The sequence below is a fragment of the Branchiostoma lanceolatum genome, chromosome 19 (genome assembly GCF_035083965.1).
Source record: "Branchiostoma lanceolatum isolate klBraLanc5 chromosome 19, klBraLanc5.hap2, whole genome shotgun sequence".
Taxonomy (NCBI): Eukaryota; Metazoa; Chordata; class Leptocardii; order Amphioxiformes; family Branchiostomatidae; genus Branchiostoma; species Branchiostoma lanceolatum.
Window position 1 is genome coordinate 12,148,120 of NC_089740.1, and position 11,950 is coordinate 12,160,069.

The 11,950-nt window shown below is 38.8% G+C and overlaps 1 protein-coding gene across 1 annotated transcript; it reads right to left on the reverse strand.

The window, feature by feature from the left end:
• Window positions 1-3,206: 3,206 nt before the first annotated feature.
• On the reverse strand, window positions 3,207-9,635 carry LOC136425283 (ras-related protein Rab-27A-like). The gene is made up of 6 exons (XM_066414120.1): window positions 9,520-9,635; window positions 5,809-5,891; window positions 5,299-5,396; window positions 4,663-4,745; window positions 4,076-4,303; window positions 3,207-3,529 (listed from the first exon to the last, which is right to left on the reverse strand). Exons 2-6 carry the CDS (start codon window positions 5,870-5,872, stop codon window positions 3,334-3,336), a joined length of 669 nt encoding a protein of 222 aa, XP_066270217.1. The 5' UTR covers window positions 5,873-5,891; window positions 9,520-9,635; the 3' UTR covers window positions 3,207-3,333.
• Between the last annotated feature and the right edge of the window lie 2,315 nt (window positions 9,636-11,950).

Genomic DNA, 11,950 nt, shown 5'->3' on the forward strand with positions numbered 1-11,950 from the left:
TCACACCTTTATGGTGAAGGGAGTAGATTCCTTTTTTTTGTAAGGGCCATAGTCAGTTGTTTTGATTGAGCATAATGATAAATCTGGGATGTTTTTGAATTTACGGAAATTTGTTATGATTGACGAGAATTTTACATACATCACTTAATCTAAAACACAACTCATAGTGGTGATTTTTTTAATCAAAGATGAAGTGAAAATGACAGAATCCACGATATCCTAATGTCTTGTTTATTTCTTGGGAAACCAGAAAAACAAAAGTTGCTAGCACTGCTAAACTGAATAGCACTTGGGTACATTTGCACATACATGTATCATATAACCTTGACAAACCATATTATATCTATTTTGTTACTGGTATACAAAATGTATAACCTGACAAAAATAACTACAATAGCATTCTTCAACTGAAACTAAAAATATCTATATATATCTGTGCAACCAATAAGCCATAAACTTGTACTTGAAGATGACATCTGTATAAATAGTGTTTGCTAACACTAAGGGAACACACATTATTTATTGGACTTTCATTCTACAGAGTAGGGTAGTCAGACACTTTCATAATAAACATGAATTTTTCATTATTTCATAATTCATGACAATTTGCTAAACGTCAGTTCTTCCTTATTACCCTGCAAATTCATAAGACCTTTCCTAAAATGCAGTCAATAATCTCCATTGCTATTATGTAATAGAGGGATGTAAGAAACACTTATTGAAGTATTTATGATACCAATAGATGTTTATCACACTTTAAAATTGTGTCAAGTTGCAAACTTGGTGCATTATTTTAATATATAACAAGACTACGGTGTATATATATCTAGTGCCACTCTGAGAATTCATATATTGGAGCAAGGAGGTTAAATATTTACCCTCCTTGATTGGAGTTTATATTTCACTCTCTCACAATATTTCTATAGCATTTTCTGAGATTTTCTATGATTATGTACAGCACAAGGATATCATGCCAAATACATAGATGAAAAAAAAAAAACATTCAATTGGGTAAATGTGTCAATACATGTAACGTTAGAACAGAAAATATCATAAAAACACAGTTTTTGCCTATGTATGATAGATCACATGCGTTAAACGACATGGTCCCAACTGAACTCCAATCTTATGCCTTTTCAAACAACTTGAAATGTTGATATATGTTTGTCTGTAACAAGTATAGTCTATCATATTTCAACTTATTTGTTGTCCTGAAAATGTGAATTCTATACTTTTACTAAAACTGTAAATCTTGAAACTTTTGCAGTGGTTTTATTTTAATTCACAGTGACCCCTCCACTGCAAATTCGTAACATAGCAAATTTGGCTCCCTTATATTATAAGACTAATCAAGGACATTATTGGACTAATATACTACAGAATTGTTTCCACTGCGAATTTAAAGGCAACCAAAGCAATATTAGGGCCCAAAATATGGAAATAAAAAGATGGCTGATATCTTTGTGGTAGTGGCATTTACTAACACTTTTAGCACATCTGCGTAATAACTTCATACTTTGAGCATTTTAAAACCACGCAAAATCGTGCTGTACGATGATCCCCTTAGTTTTGTGAGCCTACAAAAACTCTGCCACAATTTTCAGTGAGTTCTCACATCACAACAACGTAGTATTTTGCATCATGGCCGTTGCTATACATTGTGATAGTGTTGTTTGAACTAATCATATATACAAATGACTAAATAAATTGACTTTCAAAATCCGACTTTGGGGCCCTAATATTGCTTGGGTTTCCTTTAAAACACAGAGACAAGCTCCTTCTTCCTCCTACCACAAAATAAAACCACTGCGAAAGTAAATGAACTTCCTGGTATGTTTGACCAATTGCTGACGTCACGTATCCTTAATGACACGTGTAAATTAAGTCACTTGTCTGTAACTCTCGCGAGTTTACGTTTGGCAGTGATTGGTCATTATTGATCCTGAAGAAGGCGACAGTGGTTGTCGAAAATTCGATCCGTGAATACATTTGTGTTGGAAGAAAGTTTAGCACTGTATTATTAATTTACAGTATCTTGACATTTTGGAAGAATGGAGTTGGATGTACATGTAGACCTTCAGTTTAATCCTAACCATTCTTGTGCAATATGCACTGATATTGTCCAGCCACTGGAATGTCTCAGGAGCCCCTGTTCACCTTCTAAAAGCACAGCAATGATAAAGGAGCTGTCAAATTCACTGTACCATAAGTTTGTCATGAGTTTTTATGCCCGTCACACAGTCGACGAGCTTTGTCTGTATTTGTCGATTGCCAGGACTGGTCACCAAATTCAAAAATCGCCTCCGGCTGTAGCATATTTTTCACCTAAAAATCTACCCCATCGCATTGGATGGGATTGGGGACCTGCGAACATCAGATGATCTCTAAAAATCATGCTATGATCGAGAGGACATTGACATATTACTGCCAAAAATGCCAATTAGAGCTCACAGACTCGATGGCCGATTGATTTACCTTAGCCTCCGTTGTAGACTCTTTCCGGCTGTTTCCTTTTTCAAGTTGCAGTTTTACTTTTACCTTTTTTTTTCTTATTGGAGACTCCTTCCCGGCCAACAATAAGAAGAAAAAAATGTAATAGTAAAACTGTAACTTGAAAAAGGAAACAGCCGGAAGGAGTCTGCAACAGAGGCTAGATTTTCCTGCTGGGTAACAGGGGCATTAGCGAGGCTAGACAGAGCAGACTGTCACCAAGGAACTAGCACAACCTTGTCTATCACAAAGTTTGAATGACACATCCAAAACTGTCTCAAGAATAACAGTTGTAAACCTTAGTGTACAACGACTCACCCCTACCTGTGACCCCATACACCCCAATGAGCAACACTGACAGTACTCGACCTCGAAGGACTACCAAGACAACGACTGGAATATTTGCACAAAGGCAAAACTAGTGAAATATGCAGTGCATCGGCTATGTGCGTGCAACAGAGTATAGAATTTATTACCACAGCATTGTCTAAACACTATCTACATCAAACTTTAAGCAAAAGATCTAGACATTTAGGATAAGATTTTTTTTTCTTATAACCAACAGTGCTGTAGTATCATGTTTTCATGACTCTAAACCCTTTGGCCATGATCTATATTGATATCATATTAAATATTGTTGTATCCATTGATATCATAAATACTGTTGAAAACACTCCTACAGGGCACGAGGAATAAAACACTTGGACACAGCAACCTGAAGTGGATCTTTTCTTGGGTCTCCACAGAATCATCTTAGATTTACTTGGAATGCAATTCCTATGGATACCCATCGATACTGATATGTTCTCTTTTCTGGAAGAAGAAAAAAAAAACAAGGACATCTCAGCAGAAACATTTGGACTCCTCCCCGGCTTCGTCCATCTCGACGGTGGAGCCTTCTAATCTCTTGTGTCCGGTGATGGGCAGGCTGGACTTGTCCACGCACTGCTCCATACGCACCATCACCAGGTCCAGCAGCCCCTCCACAGCCTTGGAGATGTTCATGCCTGTGGCCGCACTCGTCTCGAAGTATGGCATACTGTGGTAGAAAAAAAGGTTTGTTTGTCTGTATGTCTGTATGTCTGTTTGTTTGTTCATTCATTCATTCATTTGTGAAGACTAGCCGACTGCTGCCCCCTCATGTCAGGCACCCCGCAGCAGTTTAATCAAATACTAGTACTGGATACTACTTCTACCATACGGTACTACTCATGATGTTTATTTGTTCATTCATTCCTGAAAGAAGGAAGGCACAAAATTCACTTTCAGGCTGCCAGTGGCATTCTGTCAATCATAAAAAATGGTGGGTCATGAGGACCCTAGCACTAGGTATTTTGTTATAGTTTCAATACTACTGGAGTTTTTATCAGATATTTCACACAGTTCACTCAACACACAATTCAATATTGCATTTCATGCATTTCTTACATTTCTATCACTGATTTTCTTTCTACTAGATGCAAAATATACATGTGTAGCTATCAGTATGGCAACATGAATGTATGAGTGTTAAACTCTAAGTTTCTTTTACTTGTTGGTACATGTACTTTCAACCCCTTTTTGTTCGGCCTATTTTCTTACTTACCCATACTTCTCTGCTGTTTCCCGTGCCTTCTCCTCGGATATGACCCTCTGGTCCTCCAGGTCGGCCTTGTTCCCGCACAGCACGACGTCGGGGTTCTCGCAGTACGCGTGCATCTGCAGCTGGCTCATCCAGTTGCGGATGTTCACGAAGGACTGCTCGCTCGTAAGGTCGAACAACAGGAGGAAGCCCATGGCGTCGCGGAAGAACGCTGTCGTCAAGCTGCGGAACCTAAAACATGACAGAGAGACTTACATGTAAGCGTATCGGCAGAAAACTTTTTTTTACCCCGAAACAAGATTCACTGAAAGTTGTGGGTAAACTTGGGAAAATATGCACTTATGGAAATACAAAACATTATCACAAAGAAATTTGAAGATTATACAAAATATATGTACTCTATTAGAATGTTCCCAAAATCATTCACCTGAAAATAGGAATTCGTACTATCATCTTTTAACTGCACCCTATCGTGAATACTATGCAACAAAGTTCAATTTGTACATTTTACAAAAAGGGTTTCTATATATATAATTTACATGTCTTAATTGTCACAGAGTACAGGGAGACAATGATTTAGGATAAATTACCTTTCTTGGCCAGCAGTGTCCCACAGCTGAAGGTGCACTCGTTGTCCTCTGCCAACATTGTCAGCTCCACTAGGACGGTAAACCTACAGACACAAAACACAGGCATGAATAATGTTATTAGGAAGTACAAGAACATCTAAATATAGCCAAGGCACCAGTCAGCTAGAATGTTCCTCCTTACTAATGTGTTAAGATGTGGTCAAATTCAACGACATCACAAGCTATGAAAGAACCAATTGGACAAGAATCTACATGTAAAACAACTTTTTCTAGGATATTGGAGTTTTCTTTGTTACACAACCAGTAAATCTCACCTGCTGACGTTTTGGTGTCTGTCAGACACCTTCCTCAGAGATTCTGACTGGAGTACTGCTTCTCACCGTTATAATGTAGCTGAAGTAGATGCCGCTCTTGCAGTGACAACACCATCTCAAAGGTGGCTAAGTTTGTATCCCCCTCGTAACTCCAATATCCTATGTTCTACCAACCTGATGAAATTATTTTCCAAAAAACTTTTTTGTCACAAAACAGCTGAATGTTGTTTGATATATCCATGGCTGTCTCCTGGATGCCCTTAATTTGAATAACCCTATTGTATGACAAATGTGAATTCAGCAACATAATCATCTTACTCACCACTCTCTTTTCCCTGAAGTCAATTCCCACGGTTGTGATGAATTTAGGATTGAAGGTGCCATCTGTGTACTGGTACAGAAAACTGGTCTTCCCGACACCTGAACAGAAACACGACACACACAATGTTTGTTTGTTAGAACATAACATGTGTGTTACAACAACTGAGTCATTCAAATGCAATTACAAAAGAAAAATGACATCCCTATCTTCATATTTACGAAAATCATACACGTAGCATATTTTGTTTACCAATAGACCATGTCAGGCTGAAGATTTGATAAAAACTTGCTTGTTTCTTTAATGTAGTTTCGGCTTAAAAATCTAAGCAAATCTTATAAATATGATTACAGATAATATCAGGACTGTGACTTCAACGCTTTAAGTCATATTGGGTCAAATTCTGTAAACCCACAGGACCAAATTCAATCCCATATTGGGCACAATCTGGTTATCGATATTACATGAATTTTTTAGGACTCAAATTGGAAAGAGAGGGAAAGATAACCTTACCTGAATCTCCCAATGCTAGGAATTTGATGAGATAGTCATAGTCACTTGATGATTCTGACGCCATAGATACTCCAGAATTCTGCCTGCAAATACACAAAATAACAACAACCATATTGTAATATACTGTTGTATTGTATATATCAATTGCATTATGATAAAATTTGGGTTAGTGTGTGGTTTTTGGACCACTATAGCTAATGTAGGGTACAGTAGGGCCACCTAACAACTTGAACTTGTACGAAATCTATTATTTTGCCTACAGTAAAATATCACGTAATTGTTTGTAATGAGATCTACATTTTCATTGGGCAAAAATCAAATCTACATGGTTTGGGAATACCATAGGTAGAAAGTCCAATGTATTTCATGTACAGTGCACCTTGTAGAAAATATAATATGTATAATATTGACCTTAAAGATGCAAATATTAGTCCATATCATGTATATTTAGCATTAGATATTCATACTTAGGCTAATGCTTCCATTCCGGATCTTGTGAATATACAAGAGCAATGTATGCTTGGGAAAAAAGGGAACTCAAAACTAATTACATGTATTTAGAAAAATATATGTAACATTTAAAAAATAAATGTTATATGCATGTTTTGAGGTTAAGAAATATCATATAGCAGTAAGATATCTTTGTGATGAGTCACCTCTTTTGTTCATACTAGTAAGTAGTATTCATAGATTGAACCTTTTTAAGGCTTAAGATCTTATGGATTTTGAAAGAGCAGCTATCAACTAGGCGGGTTCGTAAACAGGGAACACCTGCTACTACATGTAATTCACACCAGGTGTCAATCAAAATGACATTTATCTTTCACATCAGTTTGAACGTCCATGTAACCAATCAGAGATGAGTACTACAGTATGATTATACAACATGTATTTGAAGGCCAAGGTTACCTGAACTAATTGTGTTCCAAGCTCTGATTGGTCAATACACTAATTCAATCACGTAGATGGTATATTTGTTTCTGTGAATCATCAATCAGATTGACATTTATATCTATTTACCTGGAAGTGCGTCAGATTAATATTTTCCATCTCTACCAAGCAACACTTCTCTTTGCCGCAAATATACCAGGAAGCATTGTTTGCACAAGGGGAGTCTAAATTACTTTTTGTTCTGTCTCAATAACATGGCTAATATCACCGCACGCAATGCACACCTAGTCCTAGGGCACGTCTGTCACCATTTTTCTGTCACTACAGCTACAGCTTTTATGGTAAGGAATGGTAAAATATCTGTAAAATCATATAGAAGCATACTTTGTGAGTAACCCCTTGTATTGAGAGTTCAAATACGGAATGTTGTTGCTCACCAGACTACTTTTCTGTTTTACTCAATGGTCACTACATATGTACCAAGACCTGAAGGTCACTTCAATGTGTGGCCCAAGGTCACTCCAAGGTTACTGGTCACATGAAAAATACCCTAGGTCAGAAACGTCATGATTAAGACCAGCTCAACTGCTCACTTAGAGTTAGGACTTAAACTGACCCAATAAAATAGGAAAGGCAAGGTCGCAGGGGTTATGAAGGCTGTTTGTGAAGTTTACGGACCCAACTTATTGCTTTTGATCCACTCACACTGGGAAGGACTACTACTCTTAAGCTTTCTGATAAGTGTGGTGGGTTCTTTTACATACTCCATGTGTGACTCTCCTCGAACACGGGACCTCCATTTAATGTCTTTTCCAAGGGACACATCTCTGATTAAAGCTAGGTGCTGACATTTCCACCTGAGTGAAGTGAGGTATTCGTGTTAAGTGCCCTTCCCGTTTCCCAAGGGCATAATCAGGCATGTCAAGAGATCTAGATTCGAACCTTGAGGTCAAACAGCCTAATACCACATTTATTGCATGCTACTGGAAAGGTATACGTACATGTAGTTGTCTGTCCCGCATAAGAAGAGAGCCACACCTCGAGCATGTTAAAGAACCTACCATTTTTGTATTTTAGGTGTTAAGAAATTACATGGTAGGGGTTAAGGGCCGTAGCGGTATATGCCCCAGGGTGCACGTGACTAGATGAAACCAGTCACTCCAGTCTTACGTATTTTGTGTGATATGCCTTGAGGCAGTTAATTCCATTGATTATCCAATTGAAACGAGCAAAAAACAAAATCAGCTATTCTTCCAACCTCCAGCAACAATGCCTTATTCATACCTCTTGCAATTTTTGCTAGCGTCACAGGGTGTTATTTGTGTCTGAAACAGCTGTCAAAACCTGATGTCAAAACAGGCCTGGGCCCCTGGCCTCTAACAGGCTCCTCTGATCGCTGGGAAAATAGTAGAAATCGACCAAATAGAGTGAATAGTATGCCAAGGGTAGTCCGCTATGCAGGGAAGTTGGTCGCCTATTGAACTTCCCTGCATAGCGGACTACCCCTGGCATACTATTCATTCTTTTGGCCGATTTTTACTATTTTCCCAGCGATCAGCGGAGCCTGGTAGAGGCTACTACTAGGCCTCTGGGTTAATCACCTTAAACCACCTGTTGGCTGGCCAATGATATCACAGCCCAATATCCATAATGGAAGCTCCGGATTGGTTCAAATCATCAGACATGTATAATGTTAAATGATGAAGCAACAGAACTTAAATACAAATGTAGTTCTACTATATACCGTACTTATACATGGGGTTGATCAATTTATGACTATATACTTTGAAGCTTCCCAATGCGTTATGTAACAGTGGGGGTTCAAGCGCCTCCGACTGACCAGTCTAACTGGTCACGACCTTTTAGCCTAGTGGTTAACGTGCGTGCCTGTGATCTGGGCTGCCGGTTTCGGCGTGGGTTCGAATCACGGTTGGGATCACTTGTTTCTACTCGCTCCTTTGATTTGTTTCAGTTACACAAAGTAAACAATTTCGTGAAATTACAGTGGATCTGTACAAAAAAATCTTGAATTGAAAGGACTGACTCATAATGCCATATGGTAAAAGAGTGTGGACATCTAAGAGGTTTACGTAGCCATGTGACCGATGTAAGCCAATGAAAATTGGTCTAAGGTAGTTTCTTGCATTCTGGGAATCTATATACATCTAGTACTTGGATTCCAAGAAGGCATGACATTGAGGACAATTTTTCTTTTGCACACAAAATCAACTTATATTTTTCAAAAATCACTCCATCATTTTGAAAAAAATTGCAAGAACCTATTAAGTTGCTTTACAATATTGTTGTTAGTGTTCTTCCTGTCAATCGTTAAATATATCATCATTTTTTTTGTGGTGGGCGTTAGCAGTTACTTTTTGTATACGTTGTGCATTAAAATTCTTAACGACTGTAGATATTTCATACAGTCTTTAAGTAACGTTTATCGTTCTTAAACCCTTCCCAAGTGCCCTGTAGACCGTTGTACCGCCCATAACTAACGTTAGACGCCGTGAAGTCATCTGGGCCAGAACGTAAACACAGACAAGTCTACTCCTCCAAGCAGATGTCGGGGAGGAAAATCGTAACGTTTTCTGACTTCCAGAATTTTCTGACAGTCACTCAACATCCACAGAGCTTCTCTGAGATCCATAGCCCCTACTCACTTTACTGAGTAGCTGTAAGAGCGACCGGACTTTAAGAAAACGTTAAGATCGTCCGCCCCAACATCTGCTTGGAGCAGTGCCCCACCCCTCCCTCTTGCAACAATATTGGACATTTCTGCAGAAACACGGTCACATGAGGACGTATAAAGGATCTCACCTAGCTGGAGCACGTCACCTGCGGTCCGTGAACAGAACACAATAGTAGGGAACACAACAGGTTGTTGGCACTGATGAAATATACTCGGTGTATTTGCCTGATCAACCAGTCTGTCTGGTCCCGACTTCCGGTTTGGTCTCGCACCGCAGTTTTATGTGACAGTGAGCCAACGATACTATAATGGTATTCGTAATGCATGGCTTGGGTATTCGGAGAGTAGTCTCTGCGCCAAAGGATAAGCGAGGATGACATTAGAATGATATACGAGGAAAAAATCTTAGCTTGGGAAACATTTTACTGTTTCCAACAGTTTTCAAAACCGATGGATATTCAATTTGCGAGTTCGATATCACAGTACACCACTTTCCGTTCAGAAAATGGTTGCGTTTAGATGAATGGTATTTAAATGTTCACGACGTTATGTGGAGAATACTTGTCACAAGGATAATTGACATAATGGATCTCAGCTGGTAAAAAGCAGCCTAAATGCGTTACCGTATAAGGATTCATAAGGGTCCTAAATTCGATATAGCCTATGATATCTTTTTCATGGCATTTAGTACATGTAGGTATTTAAGTAACATATCATTCTTTCCTTTAATAGAAAAGTCATAAACATTATAACCTATCAACATTTTTGATTGAGAGTTGGTCAATTACACGAGTTGGTGGATGGTTTATTTAGGAGCTGAAAGAACGTAATGTAACCCTTGAGGCGCGCAAATTGGGATTCCTGACAATACTGGCGGGTATGTATCAACCTTATGATGCAAAAGCGGAGTCACTAACCACTACACCACAGGTGCTATCGTCAGCTGGAACCAATTAATGTCTTGACAGATGAAAGAAAACGCTGTCGTCGATTTATTACCGTAAAACTGTTTATAATGATTTGATTGGCATGTGTTAGCACGTAACCGTAACAGTGATGCGCTGGCCATCCTCAACTTTAACTGAAAGGACAATACCGATTCTGTACGTGTCTCTTGAGAAAAACACCAGACCATTTGGACTTGAGTTGCTCTTGTGGATGTTTGACGTGCACTTGTAGTTTGACAATCCCAGATCACTGAGTTTTTGCCATGATGGTGCTACATCATTTTCAGATCTGTGTGATGACTTTGCAATCATACACGGAAAAACTTTTAACGAACAGCTTTTCGCGAGTGTGCCTTTCTCACGGTCATTGCAGTCACCGATTTGACTTTGAACGTTAAGAGGTCATAAAAACAAAGCCTCAATGACGATCTTTTTGGCTGGCGTTTAAGCATTTTGCCTTTTTTGATGGACAATTCTTGGGTCTTGCGTTCTCTACAATTTAGCTGTACTCGTGGCGGTAGCCATCCGAGAACGTGTAACCAGAAAACAGTACTTATTAATAACTAATCACAGTGAACACTGGCAATGTAAAAAAGCTGACAGCAAAGCAAATAATGCAGTTTGCGTGTTTATTCATCTAATCTTTTATTTGAATTTACCACATCTGACTTGAAGGGGCAATAAAACAGGTGCTTAACCCCTTACAGGTTGCCTTCCCTTCCAGTAAAACAACAATATAACACGGAATTACAAATACAGAATATACTAGAATAGATCTCAGTACGAAAGCGCTTCGTTTGTATTACCAATCTGACAGCTAGACTAGATTTCGAGATATCCCAGACCTCACAACGGACATTGTCTTCTGTGTGTCGGCCCCCATATGAAAAGATCAAGAGAATACTGGAAATGTTTGTACGTTCCGAGAGTTATCATGTGTCCTCAGAAATACTCCAGGACACCGGCCCACATACATTGTACTGCCTTCAATCTTTGGCCAAAGGTGGTTCAAAGTGCACGATGGCTTTTTTTGTGTGTCAATTTAGAAAAGGATATGGCGGTTTTGTCCTATTCACTACACATGCGTAATGTACTTTTAGTATATTGTGATTTCTAAATTAAAGTAATTTGTGAACCGCATGCGCATGTGCGTATTTTAAGCCAGCAATCAATTTGTGTACAAAAATACAAACATCTATGTAACTGTATAACGTTTACATAAGGATTGTGGTTAATTCCATAGAAAAAAACTCTTAAATAAAGAGTAGAAATGTAAACGCCATTTTTATGACTTTTGGGCGTTCTGGATTGTGGCTGGCTCTCTCATACGTAAACATTAACCTAGCAACAATAAACTGAAGAAAACCTCCGAGGGTCTAACGGTCGTCTGCGTGGTCTCATTTTAAGAAGATTTGTTGAACATTTGAAACACAGTCACTCGGCAACCGGAGACGACTATAGTAGTGTATATGAGTTATAGGGTGTTTAAAGAGCTCTTCAATTGTTATGTTTGGAGTCTTCCGTACCTGGAACATTTGCGCTCCCTCTTCCTCTATACCGCACTCTACAATAGGTGAATTGTTAACGGAAAGGTAAATGTTACCCCGCGGTT

Excerpts from the sequence above, each read along its gene's own strand:
- LOC136425283 (XM_066414120.1), bottom strand. The coding sequence starts at position 5,872 with ATGGCGTCAGAATCATCAAGTGACTATGACTATCTCATCAAATTCCTA. Across the intron at positions 5,397-5,808 it reads CCTAGCATTGGGAGATTCAG|GTGTCGGGAAGACCAGTTTT; the intron begins GTAAGGTTATCT and ends GTTTCTGTTCAG. Across the intron at positions 3,530-4,075 it reads GAAACAGCAGAGAAGTATGG|TATGCCATACTTCGAGACGA; the intron begins GTAAGTAAGAAA and ends TTTCTACCACAG.